This window comes from Dryobates pubescens, chromosome 22 (genome assembly GCF_014839835.1).
Source record: "Dryobates pubescens isolate bDryPub1 chromosome 22, bDryPub1.pri, whole genome shotgun sequence".
Classification (NCBI taxonomy): Eukaryota; Metazoa; Chordata; class Aves; order Piciformes; family Picidae; genus Dryobates; species Dryobates pubescens.
In genome coordinates this window covers 7,794,625-7,816,400 of record NC_071633.1, presented here as the reverse complement: position 1 = coordinate 7,816,400, position 21,776 = coordinate 7,794,625, and the positions used below count along the sequence as shown (strand labels likewise).

General features: G+C 39.6%; 1 protein-coding gene across 2 annotated transcripts in view; it reads left to right on the top strand.

Moving 5' to 3' along the window:
- WT1 (WT1 transcription factor) overlaps nt 1–17,503 on the top strand; it is a 32,169-nt gene extending 14,666 nt beyond the window's left edge. Inside the window, exons 5-9 of one of the 2 annotated variants that reach the window (XM_009896526.2) lie at nt 5,355–5,457; nt 6,949–7,099; nt 12,779–12,868; nt 14,510–14,593; nt 17,382–17,503. In XM_009896526.2, coding sequence (XP_009894828.1) covers nt 5,355–5,457; nt 6,949–7,099; nt 12,779–12,868; nt 14,510–14,593; nt 17,382–17,503 — 550 coding nt within the window. Of the gene's footprint in view, nt 1–5,354; nt 5,458–6,948; nt 7,100–12,778; nt 12,869–14,509; nt 14,603–17,381 lie in introns of both variants that reach the window. The other variant, XM_009896525.2, reaches the window with a different exon arrangement.
- Nucleotides 17,504–21,776: the final 4,273 nt, after the last annotated feature.

The window sequence follows — 21,776 nt, the reverse complement described above, 5'->3', positions numbered from 1 at the left end:
ACACAAATTTGTATTTATTTTTGTTTGGACAGGCTCACTGGAAGGAAAATTTGGTATGATGTCTGTGGAACACTATTAAAACTGCTTCTAAAATGAGAGAATGAACAACTGTTTTGTCTAGTAGTGAATTGTGAAGCTATTTCTATTTAGCTTTACTGATATCAGTAGTAAAATTTGGATGTGCAAAGCTTCTTCCTTGAGTTCAGTTCTGCGATCAGATGGCCTGGAAATGGACAAAGACCTGTTGTCTCTAGTACTGAATTTCCCTTTTCCCATTGATAACTGAGGGTCTCATTTTGAAGAGAAGTGTTGGGTGAAATCTTGATTTCACTCATGTCCATGGTAAAAAATCACAAACCAAACAAAGACCATTGAAGTCAGAGAGACTAGGGTCTCCTGAAAATCCAGTGCCTTCCTTCCATCAGCCAGCTGGTTTTCTCATTGAAGGTGGCAGAAAGGCTGTGAAATCCCATTTTTTAATATTCTTTTGCCTCGGAAAGTGTAGATAAAAATGCAGCTTTCTACTCTGCCCTCTGTAACATTATCAGACAAAAACCAGGCAGAAACATGATCTTCTATATAACTAACCAGAATCTTTTTGCTGTCTCCATACAGTTTTCCCAGGGTGCTAGGATGGTAAATATTTTAGCAGAGGGAATTAACTCTACTTCTCTTCCTTTATGTTCTGTTATCAACGGGACAAGCCCACACCCTCACTTTGCCTCATTTTTGGCTCTGTTTCTAAACCCTAAAATTCCTGTTCCTGCATTGAAACACAATTAAATTGAGGCTTAATGTGGTGCCTGTTTTATGTAATCTTGCTTTCTGCCTTTTTCCCCCCCCCCCCTTTTCATTCTTCCAAGTCTGAATCTCATGAATCAATGTGTATTCACATTTCATCTGAAATTTTCTCTCTTCCGTATGCCCTAAAGCTTCCCTTTTTTGGTTTACGAAATAATAATAAAAAGCTTGGCTCTTCAGATTAAGTTGTAACTGCTTCATGCATTAGGCAGACAGTTTCAGTTTAACAAAGTAAAAATGGTGTGAGAGAGAAATTACAGCTTGATTATTTGTTAAAAAAATATTCAGATTAGAATGTCATCTTTTATGAGTTGGTGGTGGTTTGTGTTTTTTTTTTTTTTTATATAACCACTTAGATTGATACAACTCTCTAAAGCTGCTCTGTTTTTCATCACACATTCTCATCTGTAAAACCTTCATTTTTATTAATCTTTGTACAATCTGTACAGCTTTGCGATTAATCATTTTAAAAGAGCTACTCTCCGAGTGTCGAGGATTTGCTGGGCTAATGGTAAAAGCAAGCTCTTCTAAATGCTCCACTACACAGGGCGCTTGCTTAGCGTTTTATGTTGCCTAAGTATCAGTCTTTGTTTCACAGTTATCTAGAGTTACATTTTATGGCTGTGTTTCCACATCTGTTTCTGGCTGCCTAGAACCAGAAAACAAAATACACCGAGTCCTTTTTTGCATGAACTAACTCAAACGCTAAATATTTATAATCCAATTCTGCCTTTGTGCAGTTCCCATTGAAGTTTGAGGGAGTTGTATGTTTACAAGTAAAGGCAGAACTAGACTGGGAAGCCAAATCCTTCAGTCCTTGCTCAAAAATTTCTGTTGGATCCTGGCGGGACAGTTTGGCTGAGTCTGGGCTTGCTTAGTTTTTGACTCCTTGTAGGACTTGTGGAGGGATCAGTCTTGTGTCTCACCTAACTAGGACTCTGAGCCTTACTGTTGTTTTTTTTTCTTTTTTTTTTTTTTTCTCTCCTTTTCTTTGTTAATTCAGCTGTTCACTCCCTGATTACTCCCTAGCTTTCACTGAATTTCTCCTGGGGGCTACTAACCCCCTGGAGCAGGGGAAGACACAGCATAGGAGTTTTGGCCACTTTCTCAGCTGTGCTCTGAGTGCACTTGCAGTGGGACAGTGAGCAGCTCCTTTGGCAGTTCTCCAAGCTGCTGTGGTGTTGCCTGAGCAGCCCATCCTGCTGGGGGAGAACTTGTGGGTCCTGCTCCCAGAAGCCTGTCTCTTCCAAAGTATCAAGGTTTACCTACCCTGGATTATCACTGTCCATCTGAACAGCATAATGTCATCTCTAGTGCATCATTTTAATTTACAATGCTTGCATTGCTAGTGGGGTGTACAGTGTACACGTTGAAGTGCTTTGTTGGAAATCTAGGTTGTTATCTAGTCCTGAGAGTCCATCAGGATAATTTTTCATTACTATTATCTCAGATTTGGTGGCCTAAGTATATCAGGCATTGTCTCTTTTCCTAGTTAACAGAGAGTGCCTGACTAGAAAAGATGAAAGTTAAGGAAACTCCTGCCCCATTAAATTTCCATTTAGTTAGAGTATTGCAGGTATGAATTCATCAGTTCCTTGTACTCCTCATGTATGGGGCATGGCGTCTGATCAGTATCTCTCATATGCAATGAAGCAGGTATCTGAGCTTCAGTAATGTATTTGGGAGATTTATATTGGTTGTTCTACCAGTGCTTTTATTTTACTATGTAAGTTTCAGCAGTATGAAACAAGCCAGTTGTGCAAACTGTGGTACAGGTTTTGTAGCATACTGAGTAGAAAAGGCTGGAATTAAAAAAAAATAAAATATTAACTGCATCTCACAATGAGGTTTCAATTGGTGCAGAGTAAGGTTGAAGTTCAAGAGAGCAGTGGTGTGGGGATAATTTATGAAAACTCCTTCTGCACTGACTGGAAAGAACATTCACCTGTGAATTTCTCTCTCCCCAAAGGCCAAATTATTCCTTACTGCTTCATAATGAACAAATAATATTTGAACTAAGAAATTTCAAGTGATCCATTTTGCTGTCATCATCCATATGACCACGCTGAGTACCAGCCAGTGTCGATGGAAGTGTGCCCAATGTAAAATGGGAGCTGGGGTTCCTGATTATTAAAATGTCTCTCCTAGGGAGCTGGTTAAGGAGATAGCTATTCATTACTTAGTATATTATGGTTCAAGAGGCTCAGAAAACTGGTTTTAATCTTTAAGGTTTTGCAGCTGTAGGTTCGGTTTTAGTGAAGTATAACTAGAAATAATGGGAGGAAATATGAAAAAGGCAGAATGTTGAGGAAGGCTTCCCAACTGTGCAATAAAAATTGAGATGGAGATCATCTGGAGGACGCCTCCCATTCATAGAGCCATTCCTTAGGGCACAGACAGGGTTTTTGTTCTGCTTCTTATTCCTGGGAGGAATTATTTCATAATTGACTGGTCTTTACAAAAATGGTTATCAGAGAAAGATGAAAACCACGTGAATTTGGAAGGAAAGTTAGGCTGTGTTTTATGGTATAAGCTTTTACTGTGTATTCCTGTTTCTCCTTCTAAAGTTTCTGTCCTGGGAATTTTTCTTATCTAACTTTGTGTCTCTTGTTTATTGTAATGTGTGAGGTTGCTAGCACAGGCATGAATGAGAGGTTACATGGTTACTCAGGGTGACTAATGCTGAAGTTCATATTTACCCTTGATTTGCTGCTGTGTTACAGATCAGTGATAGATTCACTTGCAGGACTTCTTCCTATAAGTGGTAGTTCTCATTTAGTTTTGGTTTTCAATGCACTGTTTAATTTGTGATCAACACAGGTATCACCAGGGCTTGGGTGCTCTTCAACTTCTTTTTCTTTTAACCATCTCTGGACTTGTTCCTTTAAACAAAGAGGAAAATTTGATGATGATAGGGAACCTGAACTGAGCAAGTGATGAGAGCAAATGGTAGTTTGTTACTTGTATTAGGGAACAAAAGACCACATCTGGGCCCTGGGCAGACAGGAGACCCTGTTTAGATGGACATTCAAAAAGAGCTGAATCCATTTAAACCAGATAGCAGTATCTTTATCATTGCAGATGTAGCTACGAGATCAGAGATACTTCCTTGTGGCCACTCTATAACTTAGTTCATTATCGTCACCTGTTTGCCACTTAAAACTGAAATAAGCTGAGCACAGTTGCCGGAAAGGTGTGGCCTTTGATTTGGCTAGCCAGGTGGGGCAGGATTTGAAACTAGTATTTCAAACAGCAAAGGAATTGATCTGAAGGAACGTCTGCCAGGTGGCAAGGTCTTAAAGCTGCTCTGGGGATGAATAATGTGGAATGCTGCAGTAAGAGCTGTTCCCAAGTACTGCTCCCCTTCTGTTTAGTGAGGTTCACAAACTTCTCCAGCGTTCCAGTTCCACTGACTGTTCTGCAAATCACTTAAGAGGTTTAAAGCTTCCTTGTAATTCTACTCTGCACATGAACTTTGAGTGAAGAGAAAGGAAGGACCAGTGAAATGAGAGTCTGGGCCTCAGGGACCCCTTCAAATTGCTATTGCAAGCATTTGGCAAGGACTGGGATAACATCCTATGTATCCATCTTTGTCCCTAGCTGTGTGCCCTTGGGCTTTGTTCTGGGCTTTCTAATTTCTAGTGAAGTGTAAAACATGCACATTTACCATTGCCAGTGTATATTATTTTATGTGGCAATGTGCATACTAACATAATAGATAAAACCCAAAACCTGTAGTTTATTTACATAATTTTGACATTAAGAAGGTTGCAATCAGGAAACACAGCAATGTTCCAAACCTTCTGGACAGGAGAGCATAGGATTTTGAAGAGCATAGTTAAAACATGTGGTTGTGACACCCTCAAAACACAACTAATGCTGAACATTTGTGCCTAAGAGGGATAGGCTGTTTTGTTTTCTCTCTTTTTTTAAACAGTTTTATTTTTATAAAGGGTTAATTTGTAGTGCATCTTGCAAGCTGATATGTGGGATAAATAGTTTGGACACTGATTTGTAATCACTGTTTATGAGTACATGACTGCTATTCTTATAAATGTCATCACTTTCTTGGTAGTATCTGGTAATATCTGAGTCATGAGGTGCTGACAAAAATCCACTGCACTTAATGTGAAACTTGAGGCATTTTGCTCATTCCAAAAGATATTAGCAATAGCCAGCCCCACATTTAACTGATAAATAACGTGTACATGTGCACATGACACAGTTATGCTGCTATGTGAATTTTTTCCTCTTACCTAAAATCTTTGTGGAAATACATCACAGTTCAAATCATGACTATTTTTTTTTTAACTGGACTGTCTTAATGGATACTGGTAGATGTATGTATGGAGTCAGTGCATTGTGCCAGTGGGAGCAGATCCACATAAAGGTAAAACAGGCTTCCTTTAATGAATTTCATTTGAACTTGGATATGTTGTCTCTAAAAGCAAACTCTGCATATGTTATCACCAACTTAAGAAATGAAACCTCTCATGTGGAGCTGAATATTGAAAAATATTTCATTTTTCCATTATTCCTTTCTTTATTTACAGCCATACAGCAGGATATGAGAATGAGAACCACAGTGCTCCCATGTTATACAGCTGTGGGGCCCAATACAGAATACACACCCATGGAGTTTTTAGAGGCATACAAGTGAGTATAGCAGGACATTCTTCACAGGGAGGTAAAACTGCTGCCTGTTTATAATGTTCATTTACTACTTCACCAATATTATTAAGCCCACGCTTGTTTTGCTGTTTCCCTGTGGTATCATGAAATACTTTACTTAAATGTCCTGACTTCACTGAAGTATAATGTAAGATCTCTTTCTGACACAGACATTTAAAATTGTTTATTTTTCCTTCTAAAGTATATCTGCATATATTACCAGCTTCTCAGGATGATCAACAGTTGGACTCAATGATCTTAGAGGTCTTTTCCAACCAAAACAATTCTATACATTTCCAACTTCTAGCTCCAGTCACTATGGCTGTGTGAAGCTTCTGTAGTTACAATGGATCGTGTCTGATAACTGTATATAAGGAAGTGTTAGATCACATTTTGCTTTTATGAATTTCTGAAAATTTACTAATTCAAACATATTTCCTTAAAACAAAATTTAGTAAGTGATGGCTTCCTAATGACTAAGTAATTAGTGAATATTCGAAAGGAATTCATGGGAGTCAATTTCCTCCCTTTCTGAAACAGTCATATCATCAATAAACACCACTGTAAAAGATATACCTTCTAAAAACTGATGGCAAAGTCATTACAGAGTATCTGTCTCTTCTGTGTTGCTCTGTTGTCAACATACATCAGTGTTTTCAGATAGCATCTTTTCTCCTTTTCCTTTCTCTATAGTTTAACAAGTCATTATTTAGTGGCAAGCTCTCAGAAATAGGCTGGTGCTGGTGAGCCAGCTATTGTTGAGTGAATAAAAGTTAGCAGTTGACATTGTTTAAGGAAGTTAATTATCCCAGAAGAAGAAGACCATCCTTAATGGAACATTGTGACACTGGCCAAAATGCATTAAGGCTGAACTCCACTCCAGCTCCACCTATTATTTTTTTCCTTTTTGGTTGGTTTCTGTTGTTTAGTTTTAGTTTTGTTTTGTGTATTGTTTTTGTCTTCTTTTTTTTTTCTTTTGAGTATTTCTGTCTGTTTTGGGTTTTGTTTGGTTGTTTTTTACCAGTTTGTATTAACCTAATACATTCATTTCCCTGTCCTTTAACTTCATGTAAGTATTTAAAATAAGGAGGGGAATGCTGCCATGGTGATGCTCTTACCTCTTACACTGGTATAAAACTAAAGCTATTTTATATGCCAATGATTGCTCTTCCAGCATTGTGTGATTATACATGAGGTGAGAATGTAGTCCTAAATCTTGCATGTAAATATTGGTGAGAGAATTTAATAGGTAGAGTTCAGGGTATTTCACCTTCAGACAACTTTAATACTCTGCAAAGAACAGACTAAGGCATAGTAAGGCTGTACTCCATTAATGTAAAATAAAATAAAATAGCCTGTTTACAGTATATTATATTGAAGTATTTCTTTGTCCTGGAGAAGTGCCTCTGATTGCTTGAATGTGTTAAGTAAAAGCTTGAGAAGATACCTGTTGCATTAGCAAGTCTGTTGTTGCAGGATGTCCGACGGGTGCCAGGAGTAGCTCCGACTATTGTCCGGTCAGCAAGCGAGACAAACGAGAAACGCCCCTTCATGTGCGCCTACCCCGGCTGCAACAAGAGATACTTTAAGTTGTCCCATTTACAGATGCACAGCAGAAAGCACACTGGTAAGTGTCAGCCTGGGTGGGTATAAATCACCTTACATCACTGCACAGCGAAGCGGGCAGGGCAATTTTAAAATAGCAAAAGGTGCAAGAAATGATCTGCCAGGTCAGGGGCAGCGAGGATCTGTCAGATGAGTATGTATGCGCTCTGTCATCTGGGCAATCCCTCTTTTGGGTGCAGAAGGCTCTGAATCTCGTGAAGAAAAGTGCAGAGCAGTGCTGACAGCTAGTACATCACCTCCCTCTCTTACTGTTACAGGACAATCATTCAGGGCTGTGGATCCTAGTCTTTTTGCAAATGCATAAGTACGATACACCTTTGGCTGTGCTCCTTGTGCATTTGTTTTTGATGGCCTTCGTACTTTTATTTAGACAGTTCTTTTTCTGCTAATCTAGAAATCTGTGGGTAAAATCTGTAAATATGGATGCTGCACTCAGCTCACCATTGCTATGATGGTAGGTCAAAAAGGTGAAACATACAGCAGAAAGGCAGCTCCTACTGCTGTGACCTAGCAGATGGCCTAATATTTAACAAAAAAATCAGTTACAGACTTCTCATTTTGGAGACCACGTGGTGACATTAATTAATTGTGTAAAATATTTATAGGTGAGGAATGAACATTACAAATAATTTTTAATTTCTGAATAGGCAAGTCAGAATATTTTCAGGTAGAAATCTTCAGTGTTGCTCAGATTACACAGTCAAAATAATTTAGACTGTAACTGGAATTTGGTCTTTAGAGCTGAAGGTCTACAGAAATACTATTCTACTTTCTGCTAATAAATTGGAAACAAGAAAATTTGGAGATCTTTTGGGATCCATTAATTGTGATATTTTTCTTGAGTATGTCTAAACAGTTCTGGATTTTTCTTAGAGTCACTATTTCTTTCATAGTTAAAGTGATTACTCTGTATTTTAACAGCCATGATTTGTTTGTTTTGGTCTTGTATTTTATTCAATTTAGTTGCTTGGCTTTCATGATGTTATTTTTGGATTCATCACAAGAAACTTCAGCTTGCATACATTTTTTTGGCCTTAACTAGAGGAGATTTCCAGCATTATACCACATATAATCTAGGCATGTAAAGCCACAAGAGTCCCAGAAGGCGTAGGAAATAGGACTGTAGCTGTCTAGTATCCCTAGAGAGATTCCTCCCATTGCCTTTGTAGTCCTGCATGTCCCTTTCTCCTCCTTCGGTTTCTGCAATAATGGACCTTCCCCACCCCCCAGTACCTCTTCTGTGCAGGTGGGCCTAGGTTTTCTGCTACTATATTTTGATATGTTTACAACAAAACTTCTTTATTTCACAAACCTTTGAAGACGCTTTCCATAAAAGGCCAACTTGATTCCCAAAGCTTGTTTCTGCTGATACCATTACTGCCATTGATAAGACCATGTAAGCTTTTGAGATTGGTTGCAGCTAAAGAGAGAAAGCAAGGGTTGGTGCCCTGCTGGTAATTGTTTGAGTAAGTTGCAGTCAGTTTTAGGATTGATGGACTGGCAGACTTTTGTCTTCTCCTTTAAGGTAGTTCTGAACTCATGGGTTTTAAGCTCTTTCTTACTGTAGTGGTAGGTCAATGCTTTAAATTATCATCTTATGATTTGAAAACAAGCTGTTACATGTATCTAATATTGAACCTGCAGATAGTATCTTTGCAGAATAATGTTGGCTCTTGATTATTATTTTTCCTTCTACAATAGATACTTACAGAGGACTGGCTCATCAGATCTTCCATTCTTCACTGGTTGCACTATTGTAAAAAGAAGCAGGGCCCTGAAACATAAAACTGGATTCTGTAATCAGTTTTTACCAATGTTTCAACACAGCCTTAGTTGAAAGTACGTTAACATTTTGTACCCTCCAAGACAGCTTATCCATTGTGAACAATGCTGTTTTTGAAACATGTACAGCCAAAAAAGCTTTTTTCTTATCTTGGTGTATTTTGCTGCAGCAGATAGACCTCTGAAAAGAAATGCAAAAATTCATATAACTTTCCAACAATACAACAATTAATGTGAGTTGTCATCCTGTGTTAGACTTCAGAGACTTCTTTGCAGAAACAAATTGGTGTCTAGACCTCCATAAATTTCATTTATGGTGGAAACATCAACATTCTTGCCAGAGACCCTCTGGGTTCTGTGCCATGCACTGGAGAAACTGGATTTATCCTAACAGAAAACTGAGCATCTTTGCAGAGGAAAATATCCTGCCTGTTTGCCAGGGATATATGCATTTGTACAGTGAAGTATGAGAAACTAAATCAGGAAGGTTGTCCTGTATGTGATAAAGGATTCAGCTCCCCATGGTGAATTTCTGAGACTATAAAGGGTTTAAGTAATGCAGTTTAATAATGAATTTTATGCAAACCATCTAATAATGATTTCTTTGCCTTGACAAAAGCAAATAATTTTCCACTATGTGCTGCTAAATGCCTTCCAGTCCTTAGTGCAGTTCATCAATACACCAGTTTGAAAGCCAGATGTATGTCTTCTATATACAGAGATGATAAACTGGTGAATGGGTGTAGTTGTGCCTGCAGAGATTCTCCCCTTAAGAGCTCAGGGTGGTAACTTCCAGGATAGCACTCTGTCACTAATGCTGTTTTGAACTATTGACTTTCATACTTAAGCTGTGGAATACTACTCTGTAAAACACTGTGGAAACAGAAAGCTTACGTGGGTCCAGGAAACAACTGGACAAGTTAATGGAAAGCATCTCCATTGATAAGTGTTAGACACACAGCCACCTTTGGCTCAGAAAGCAGCTGACTCATGGACTGCTGGATACTGGGAGAGTGTCCAGAGGAAGTAATGCTGTACCCTTGCAATCTTCTACTCTCCTGCAGGCATCTGTGGTGGGCCATGGTGAGACATTGCTGGGCTGAATGGACCTTTGGCCTCACCCCACCATTGACTGCTTTTAGGCTTCCATTTCTATGGCATAATATAAGGATACTTACATGTTTAAAGTAAAAATTGGTTTCAAACCAGTCATGACAACTCACACCTGAACTCTAAGGTGACAGGAATCTTAGCCTCCCTCCTAAATAAAGAAACATACATTTTTATCTAAGTTTGCTAAAACAAATTATATTGAATAAAAAAATACTGTATTTGTAAGGTAAAGTTATGATTATGGGGTTGTACTCATTTGATTAAGTGGCAATACAAGGAAAAGCGTTTAAATTGATGAAGGGGGTATAGACAAGCCTTCAGATTCTCTGCTTTCAAGATCAGCCTTCTCTCTTCATGTTCTCTTGTTAGCAGTGGACTTTAGCCCTTGCAGCACTCTATTCCTACAGCAGCAGGAATTCCCATTTTCCCCTGCATTTGGGCAAATGAGTTTGCTCCAGAGAAAATGTGCATTATTCCTCTAGTTTAACTGTTTTTGAGAAAGTGAGTTTACTTTACTAGAAGCATTTATTGCAATGCATGCAAAGGCTTTTTCCTACTTGTTCTGTGGTTGCTGAGCTTTAGTTTTTCTAAATGTTTTTCCCAGATGCTAAAGAATTGCTGTTCCCTCAATCCTCTCTCATCTTCACTATTTCATTACGTACTAAGTTTAGTCTTTCTTTGTGTGCCCTCTCAGGGATGAAATGTAAACAGCCGTGGAAGCCTCTGAGTCACAGGTGGAAGGATTGGCGAAGTTTCATCTTCACCTCCTGTTTTGATTTGAAATTGTATGGGGTCACATAGGAAGGTGACAGCATTGTGGGTTATTTTTCATACATTAAGATACTTTAGCCTTTTACTACAGAGGCTTTAATAGGCCTGGGGAAACTAGACACTGCTCTAACCCTTCTTGATATTGTGATTTAATGAGGTACCTACAGACCTTTTCTAATCTGAGAGGTTTCTGTCATCCTGTTTCATGAAATTTATGGGAGTTAACAGGTAGGTGACAGCTGGCTTTAGTGGACATTTTGCTTGCCTGATGTGGAAGATGTAGAAGAAAAGGAAAATTAAGATTTCTGTCCAAATATTTTGCCTCTTTTTGTTTGCTTGCTTTTTGTTTTCTGCACAGTGTCACCCTATCTATCCAGTCTTGGACTGATTCCTTTAATATATACACTGGTTGAATTAATCCTTAATTTAATCCAAATTACATTTCAAGATATTCAGAGAAATACTTTCACATGCATACTATCAGACCCACCATACTGTTTTATTCAAATGCCTCCTTAGCCATCTGCATTTATATTGCAATTAGCAGACAATCATCCTGTCACTGCATTCTGCTCTGCTGACATTCCCCCTCTTAAATCTGCCAAAGGGCTGAATTCCTTGGAACTAAGTGGTTTCTGAAAAGCAGGCACCCCCCAGGGAGTCCTTGCGGTCAAAGTGTACGGAACTATTTCAAACACCTGTGGCAACTTTAATCCCTTCTGCTAATAAATTAAGCACAGCAGACATGGAAATTGTCCACACCTAGGTTCGTGAATCAGTAACTCCTTTGGGTGACTGTCACAGGAAGTTAGCTTTTTCTTGCAGATTCAGTCGCTTCCATGAAAATTTGATCTAAGACACATCTGTATGAACTGGGAATGCTCTTAATATGCTTCTTAGAGGGTGTTACCTGGATCAGAATGCTTCTGCTTTAAACTAAAATGGTTTGCAGTGGTCTTCTCAGAATACATTTCCCCATCACAGTAAAATCAGAAATGCAGACACTTGCATTTGTGTTGTGCAAAGGGGCCTTGGTCTAGATGTGAATCAGCTCTGAAAGGTCACACAGCTCCTCCTGTAACAGCATAAGGATTTAAAATACTTCTTTTGCGCTGGCTGAATTTCACCAACTGTTGTATCCTGTATGTCCATAGTGTCTCCCTCTTTCTTCAAGCTCAGTTGCTGCATTTCTTTTCACATGCTTGTGTGGTTGGTGAAGTCTTTTGCATCAAAACTCATGTTCATTTGAGACAGGAGCTTGGAGGGATTGAATTTTTTTTAAAAGTCAGAATGTCACTTTTTATCCCAGAGGGAAAAAAACCGAAACAACCATCCTGAGGATCTCTGCTGACCTGTACAGAAGGTGGAGGCAGAATTTATATTTACTTGGGGCTTTGCAGTAATTCATCAGTGGGAGGTGGCAGCTACATGAGAAGTTCTGTTTAATGGTGCTTTATAAAGGAAACATCACGTGTGTTTTGGGGAATAATATGTATTCTTCTGTGGTTGAAATCTGTTCAGTTTCTTTAAAGTCATTTAGTGTGGTTAAAATTGCCACCTGCATGGATGTAATTTCTTCAGTTTTTGCTTAAAATACAATTTGGAGCAAACTATCTTTCCTTGTACAAATGATGTGTTACTGAAACAGGTGGAAAAGTCTTCCTGTGGTTTTCAGAGGAATATAGAACAAGAGATTTCTGTTCTTTTCCAGCAGAAAACAATAAAAAAGAAGTCATGTAAGCTGAATTTTTTTTTGGGTTGTTCTCACCTAATGGGCTATTTTTTTCAGACTAAGCAATATCAATGTCAATGCAGTAGAGTTATGCCAGCCTTTCCCTGCTGACTCCAACAGAGTTGTAGGGTCTTTTAGCAAATGAGTCCTGATGTATCACCAGACTGCTTCAGACAGGAGAGAGGCCTAAGTGTTTTAGTGTAACATGCTTCACCTTCTGATTCTAGATGACACGTTCCCTCATTTAGTCACATTTTCTGATAAACCTTTTGTCCCTTACAGGTGAAAAACCTTATCAGTGTGATTTTAAGGACTGTGAACGAAGATTTTCTCGTTCAGACCAACTCAAACGACACCAAAGACGACACACAGGTTTGTTGACAGCACATCTCTATTCATTACAATTCATCTTTGTATGTGAATTTAGAAGCAAAAAGCCTATTTCTAACTGTTTTTCTGATGTTGTGTCTGCTCATACTCAATACCCATAGTGCCAAGTCCTTGAAATTTGCTCTAGCAAGGTTCATTGGCATTTCAGCACTCCTGTGTTTGTATAGGTGATACTTTCATCCTGCTGTCATCCTTTTGCTACTGCTCTCTTAATGAAACTGTGTTTGCTCTACACTGGTCCTCCAATGTAGGGATTATGTTATCTTTAAAAACAAAACAGTTCTGCAAGGAAAAAGTTGCCAATGAGTAACCTGAAAAGCACTACTGTTGGTATTCCAGTGTTTGTGTGGCAGTACTAACAGGTGGATGCTGCACATGCATAACCTCGAAGGCTGATGGAATTCCTGTGCACTTGTATGTGGAAAGCAGACATGGCAAAGAAAAGGCCACACCAGTTATTATCCCTGAGTCTGTAATTCAGCAAACCACTTAAGATTAGATTAGAGCCTTTTTTGAATTCTGCCAACTAAAGAAGGATTCTAGGAGCACCAGGGAGAGTGTGGTAGTTTCAACCCACTAGAGAGAGAAATGTCGCAGAGCTGGCTGCTTGGACTTCATAGACAGCCTGGAAAGTGTTCATGTACAGCAGAGAAGGCAGTGGTAGCCCTGCTAGACCTCAGGGTCCTAGTAAGACTTGTGCTTCTTTCTCAATGAATCATTTACTGGGAGAAATGTTCTGAGAAAACCAAAACTCTTTGTGAATTCAGTCCAAATTCAGCAAGCTGCTTTCATGCATGCACCAAGACATCAAGTTTCTGCATTTCAGGAGTTCTTGGAGATCTAGATAGGCTGACAGGGAAGACAGCTGCCCTTCTCAGAGTCACAGAAGAGAAGACATTGATGACTCCAGCCTTCTGGCTGGAGTAGAAACATGAGGGCACTTTGCATGGAGTATGAGTAAGGACTTGAGGACACTCCTCTGGAGGAGTCACAACAAGGAATTTCATCCAAGTCTCCTGTATCTGACACACTGCTGGGTGGTGGGTTTCTGCCTACTGCCTTTCTTGCTAAGGATTTTCTAGCCTATTTAAATGGTGTCATTGAGAGATATAGGAAGTGTCTCTGAAAGCTGGGGGGGGGGGGGCGTGATACATTTGTAGCAACTGTATGCTAGAACATATCTGTGGTAAGCAGTCTCCAAGACTTCTGTGCAGCATCTAAAGCAAGCAGTAGAAGCGTAGGGTAAGTTAAGCCTATTTGAAGTAGGTAGAAACATACCTCTGCACTTCTATTCTTCTTTGGTCATTTTTGCTCTTACATGGTGCCAATGGTGCAAAGCCGTTGCATCAGAATTAACAACGATTGCAGATCCTCCTTAGCCCAACAGTGTAAGTGGGTGTTCATGATGGTGCTTTTTGGATGCTTCAGACCCAAACCTCGGATGTGGAGGTTATGAGCAGATGGTACTGATTAATGACTTTCTGTAATGTGTAGGCTGGGAGGAGCAGTTACAGTAACTAGTACAAACCAACCCAGGCTTTTGAAAAATGCAGAAGTAGCGGAATTTATTCACCCTTCCAAAAGGTACTGGGATATAAGAATGAGTGTATTTTGTCTTTTCAGGTGTGAAGCCCTTCCAGTGTAAAACCTGTCAGAGAAAGTTCTCCAGATCTGATCATCTGAAGACTCATACCAGGACTCATACAGGTAAAACAAGTGCGTAAACTTTTCTTCACATTTATATTTCTTTTTGTTTGTTTGTTTGTTTGTTTTAAACTTTAAATTAATGTTGTTGTAAATTACATGATTAGAAAGTCTCTTGGCTGGGAGTTAAATATTCAAAACAACACAAGGAATTTCAGAGTATGCTGATTTTTTTCAGTTGACTGCATTCCCCAACTATCATAGTCACTTTTCACAAAGGGATTTCAGGTGATTTTGGAAATGACACTTTCTTTCTTCAGGTTTACAGAAATTTCAGCTTGGCAAAATGCATTTTTGTCAGCTATTGTGAAATGAGCATCATGGTCTCAGCCCACAAATGTCAAGATGATCAACTGCCTTTACTGAAAAAAAACCCTACAAGATAGAAATTTTAATTCTAGCTTGAGCTGAAGGTCTGTAATCTAAAGTATTCTGCCTACTCATGCTTCTCCTAAGTGTCAGTTGAGCCTAATGCAGGATAGCACAGCAAAGCTCTTGCTGTTGCTGCTTGTACTGTAATCTCTCCAGAAGATAAAAGCAGTGCCTTTTGCAAACTCACACTGACAGACACTAGAGTAAAAGCTTACTCAAATATTCAAGGATTATTTCTTTTTGTAGAAACCATAATATTTCATATAAATACAGGGGAGGGGGGAAAATGGGAGGCCATTTTAGTCTACTTTGCCCTCACGTAAGTGTAAACACCATTAAAGGAGCAACTGCATCAACCTCTCTATTTTAATTTTATGTTCTAGAATAACTCCTATGAACTATCATTTTCTGTTCCACTATGTATGCAGTATTTCTACCAAGCAATTGTTCACTGAGCACTTTGACATGTTATTAGATGTCACAGTGTTTTCTACATGGTCTTAATCTTTTAAGTTCAGTCTCTGTACAGATGGACAAGAAGCCTGAAAATCTTTTTCTCCCTCCTAAGGACTCTTTTTTCCCTCTGGACAATAAATCCACATATTTAAGACTTTAAAAAAATAGAAGAGAAATTTTAATGGAGGAAATGATTCACCTGAGAGCAATGATATTTTCTGTGGCACTGGCCAAATGAATGCTTCAAGTAAGGGTCATATCTGCATGTGCAAACTACAAATGGTAAAGGGCATGGCTGTGTTCCTGACTTCTCCCCATAGTCTTGTGATGAGTTTCAGGGCCTGGGTCTGTGTGCATTTGCATGAAGAAAGATGTTTTATTGACCAGCAAGAGGTAACATTCTGGTAGAGACAAACTAGCAAGCAGTTGTACATACTAGCAAGCCGGAATAAACTACATTCCCCATCAAATTTCATTGCAAACTGATCTGCCAGTTCAAGACTTTCAGTAATATCAGTGAAGAACTTGCTGTTCTCATCTCCCGGTTGTAATTCTTGCTTGCTCCATGTGCTTCAAGCCCACATGCACTCATGGCTGAAAGCAGCCTCGCTTGAGCATTGGTAGCTCATGGCACAGAGCTTTGTGCAAGCTGTAGCCCAGGTGCATGCGCTAGTAATGCTCCTTACAACAGTTTTGGATGTATCATGCTCCCTGGATGGTAAAATATCCTGAGGGGAATGAGCATGAGTGGTGGGTGGGTGGGGTTTTCATCTCCGTCTTGCCCTGTACCTTCATTCCTCTTTCTTGTGCCCCCTAAATTTTGCAAGAAAACACTTAGCTCAGGTTAACTTGCTCCATGTTAAATCATGATGAAGCAAAGCACAGGTGACTTCCACCTTTATGCTAATCCCAGATCCTTAATGTGAATATTTGTGAAGTACACAAAGTGGGAAGAGGAGAAGACTTCTAGGGGAGCTTGTACCACCCCAGTGTACCATGAGTTGGAGAGCACAAGGTGTGTAGACAGCATTGAAGAGCCCAGCCCCAGAGCTGAACCTACTTTAAAATATGGCATTTATTTTTTTGGGGAAAAAAAAGCAAACTGAAGTTCTAAAAGAAACATGAGTCACCAGGCACTGCTCTGAGCTAATAAAAGCATTCCATCAGCATTCCTGTGGCATCAGAAACACAGCCTGAAATTCCTCTTAAACGTTGTAGAAAATCAAGAGACCAGAATAAACTGTTAACAGGTGATGGCAGTTTTTGTTACAATTGAATGTGCTTTAATTGAGGCCATTTTTAGTGAATGTTGTCCTCATGGGAACATTAGAAAAATACTGAATACTTTGAGCCTTAAACACCATAGATGTTGAGCCATAGATGTGAAGCTACCTGAGACAGTAGTGGGAAACTTTTAGTCTGGCTCAGCAGACTTTATGCTAAACTCTGTTGCTTCTACTATATTCACTCACACTCATTAGCTTCAAGGAACTTCAGTCAAAACTCATTGGACTAGCTGGAAAAACTCTCCTTGACTTGAGCTCAAACTCTAAATAGTCACTGACAATTTTTACAGTGACTGACAGTATGCCTGCACCACAGTCCAAGGTGTGACTGAAGCTTGTTTTATGCTAGAGTGACTTTTGAACTAGTTTGTCCAGGAGCTGAGAGTGGCATGGACATGGCAACACAGTGTTCTGTAAGGGCCTGTCTTCAGGAATGAAGTGCTGCAAAGTGTTCTGTGGCTGTTGTTAAACATCAGCTGAGGGAGATGTGGGACAGCACTGAGTGCTGCTGTGAACAGGAACTGAGGGCACTCCCACCCCCGCTCGGGACAGCCCGGGATGCCTTTTCTCTTGACAGGGGTTGTGCCTAACTCCTCATAACCCTGCAGAAAGAAAACAAATAGCGGTGTCTCAGGCGAGCTGTGTACCCAGTTAATAACAGGGTGTTTTGTTAACAGGTGAAAAGCCTTTCAGTTGCCGGTGGCCCAGCTGTCAAAAAAAATTTGCCAGGTCTGATGAATTAGTTCGTCATCACAACATGCACCAGAGGAACATGACTAAACTGCAGTTGGCCCTTTAGACAGTTCAAACAAGTGAATAAACCAGATGGGACCTTATGAGTTACTGCAAACTTTATCAGCCATCTTCGATCACCTCTGTCAGAAAGCTGCAGCTGCCTTCGCATCCCATTTGACACAAGTTAACTAAACTGTAGGATTCTGCTCGGCCTTGTCTTCCATTTCAGTATTCAAATTTCTTATTCAATGAGTTCAAGAGATTTTTATTTGTAATTGTGTTAAAAAGTAAGTCTGTCTTTAACCCAGTAAGCTTTCTGGGTTTGTTTTCACTTGAGTTTTTGTAGGTACAAATTGTTGTACCATTTTATATCCTGCAGTGGGTAGGGAGATTCCTCCCTGCTGAAGGCAAATTCTTTGCTTACTTCATCTGTACATGTGCTGAGGTTTCCAAATGCTGGCACAGCTGAACTCACAAAATGAGAGGAAACAATCACCTGAGATACTTTTGGTAAACTTTGTAGTCATACTGCCAGAAGGCAAGCTTTTAAACTGGGAAGCTCCTGTTTTGAATATCACAAACCAAACCTTTTTAAAAAGGATGTATTTCTACAGTAGCTAAAGCTAGTCGAACCAGAGCCTCTCTGTACAGAAAATAACAATCTTACCATTAAGTTAACTTGTTTTTAAAGTAATCACATAGTTGACCCCCAAAACTGTTTTGTTTGTCAATTAACTCCTTTTCTCTCTCTCTCTCTTTCTCTTTAATGTATTGTTTTAAATTTATTCTATCACGAGATGCATAGATCTCCTTTACACAAAACTAATTCCAATCATTGTAGACATATGGGATTTGTTTACAATGTAAAGCCACACTGGTTATGTGGCTAGCAAGCTGTATAAACTTAAAACTGAACTTTTAATGGGGCTGGTCCAGGATCTCCATTAACAGATTACTCTTAAGATAAGTAACTTAAAAAGACTCTTTGTCAAGTATATGTGAAAAAAAAAAAAGACAAAAAAAAAAAAGACATTATTAGTGTAAGGAAATATATTGTTTCAGGGTTTTGGGAGGAGGGGTTTATTATTTACTTTGAATTGCTTGAAATTGTGTGTATATATATATCTGATAATGTATTGCTCTTAGACATCTAAAATTAGAATGTGTATAAATACTAGACGCATCACTGTTCTGATGTTGTTGCTGTTACAAACTATTGATAACACTAAGAATGTAACCTGCATTTTTCACTGAGCTTTCAATTAAAGCCCATTCAAAGAGAAACACACGAGAGTCCAACAGATGTCTTGTTTCATGTCTGGTATTAAATTTCAAATGCCCTGTCCAATAGTATCTTTTTTTTTTTTTGTATATAAAGGTACCACCAGCACTGATGACCACTAGTTAACCTGTCCAGGTCTTGACCACAATTTATCCATCTCACTTGGGAATCATACTGGCAGCAGAAAACAGTGTCGAGTTTCATATTGTGCTGTAAAGCGGTTGTTTCAACCGTTCGTCTTCTTACCAAGCTATTCCTTTTCTTTCAGCCCATAAGATTTGTATAGGAGCGCTGCAGAAGAGTGAAATCCAGTTTATAAATAGCTGCACTGGCCCTCTGTAGAACTGCACCGAAACCATAAGCACAGATAACTTCTTAGATTAGGGTGTCATAGACTGACTTTTAAGTAAAAGTTAACTCAGAGTTGGAGTGGCTTAAATCAGTTCAGCAGGTTGAAAAAGACAGTCTTTCTTAGATGATGAAGTGTGAAAATGAAGATAAAAAAATATTACTGTTTCTTTGTTATGCTGCCTACTTTTTCTTTGGAAGTAAGTACAGCCTGCCTCAAGGCCCTTTGACCTTGCAAAATATTTGTATCTCTTTAGCAAAAATCTTTAATGTATCTTGCCAAGCTTTTTTCTCTAATGTACACAATGGAGTTCTATGATGGGTTGAGCTTTCTCTCTCAAAGTGCAGCTGCATCGTCGAGAAAGCTCAACAGTTAATTCTTCAAGTCTTCTTTTTCGCATGGGTATTGCATCACTGTTAATTACTGTTGGGGTACTGTGACTCATTTGTATCAGTCAACTTTATCTTTTGCTGCCAAAAGACGGCATCTCTCTGGAGAAACTCATAACAAGCGTGGCAAACATCAACTGTTTGGAGTGAACGGTGTGTATAAAAGTGTGCGGAATGAAAACACAAAGCAACTGCTGCTTTCTCCAGGGAAAAGATCACTTGCAATAACGACGTCCTCTGATTTACCCCTCAGTCTTCTGCAACTGCAAAGCAATCTGTTTTCCAGTCTGCACCCAAAATAGAGAGCTGCCACGAGTGTTTATGCTAAAAGCCAAAAAAAAAAAAGAAAGAGAAAAATCGGCCTCCAGTTGTGCCTGCATTAGTCAAACACAAACAAAAATATCTCCTGTGAAATACAACCAAAACTGCACTGCAGCACAGGCCAGACTTCCAGTGACCTGTAAATAACTACAGCCAGGGGTTTGCTGAGTAGTGAATCGCCTGCCACATAATAATGGTAGATGGCTACAGAAAGTGAAGTGTGGGTTGATGAGTGACAGAGAGTGTCCTTTTGTTTTTGCTGTTGCCACTTTTTCAATGAAGGTACTTATTGCTGCTGTTTGATGACCATTACATCTCCAACCCGCTGTGTGCAGTGAGGATGATGGTAAATGCTTACAAGACTATTCCCCCCGCCTTTAGTTATTTTAGTCTTTGTCATGAGAGGCATTTTATGTCTCTCATTTTCATTTCCCTCTTTTCAGGATTCCATCAGCAAGGTAAGCCACCTTTATTGAAGTGCTTTACTACAGGAATTTCTCAGAAGCAGCCCCCAGATGCTGGGTCTTGCAGTGTGCAATTCCTCATTTTGCAGTGAGCAGAAACTGCTCAGCAGGCTGAGTTTCTGTGAGCTTGACCTCCATATGAAGGATGAGGGGGCTGCACTCTATTATATCTTACAAGTATCCTTAGCTCTCTGGAAAATTTTCAATCCCACGATTAATTGAGCAAATCTTTTGTGCCTCTGCCCTCTGTTCTTAAACTGAAAATAGTGACAGATGTTACTTTGGCTGATGGTTAATATCTTAACTCTGACTGGCACACTATTCCTGTCCTGCAGCTTCCATGGTCCCCTAGAATGAAGAATGTTAATTATATAGATAACATTTCTATGTTTTCTTGTCACTTCATGATGCACAGATCTTTTGGGTAGGAAAGGAAATGTCATCTTTTTCTGATGGTGTCAGCTGGGATTCAAGGGTTCACTTACACCAATTTTTTTCAAGGTAGGTGAATCCAGCAAAGTGTCCCTTTGCTTTGGGAAAACATGAGGGGTTACGTGCCTGAGTTGTAACCTCTGCTGGTGCATGTCATATTCCTAAGAGTACAAACTTTACTGACCCAATAGGGGATACAAAGGTGTTATTTTGATGCAACTAGGAAGCCAACCTGAAGGTTGTCCATCCTTTAGACATGTACTGATTCCTGTAAGGGACAGAGGGCATTTGCAAGGAAGTAACTCTTTCCTGCTTTCCTGCTCTTTCCATGGTGGATTAGGTGAGTTCATTTTAGAAACCACTCCAACCAGGCCTATGTGTTTCAGGATGTCAGTAGGCTTAATTTCACTGCTCCACCAACTAACCTTACTGCAACTGGGAACAGTTCCTGAACATCCAGGTGGGTGCCTTAAACCAATGTTTCTTCTTCCATCCCTTTCCCCAGACAAGCACAGGGAAAGCTCTGTCATATGCAGTCTTTCCCCACCATCAATGTGACCTGACAGCAGATCTGATATGGTAAGCAAGCTGCTGCCAGCACTTTGTCCAAAAGCCCCAAAAAGCTCTGGAGTGGATCAAGGGGCTCTGAGGAGGTGCCTGCAGACCCACACCTCAGGGCTGCCTGGACTTAGCATGATGTGGATAAATGAAGGCAACCATTAGCAGAGCTATGCTGCCAGAGGATATGAAAAAGTTCTGCTTGAGCCCTATTTGTGCCTTTGCCTTGGGGCAAGTACATGCAGGGAGAAGCACTCAGCTTTTAGTTGGGGAAAATCCTCCTTACCAGTCCCTCCTCTCCAATTAACAAAAAGGTAATTAAGGGGAGTTCAGAATGGCACTAATGAAGAAGAAAGCCCAGCTGCAATATTTGGAAAGATCCAATAAAATATTCATTAGGATTCTTTTAGCTATAGGAAGTCCTGATGACAGAAAGGAGCATAGTGAAACAGAAGACCTGGTCACAACAGTGACAAGTTAAAAACAGCCCAACCCAAATCCCAACCCCACTGACACCATCCTAAAAATTAGACAATTAAGAG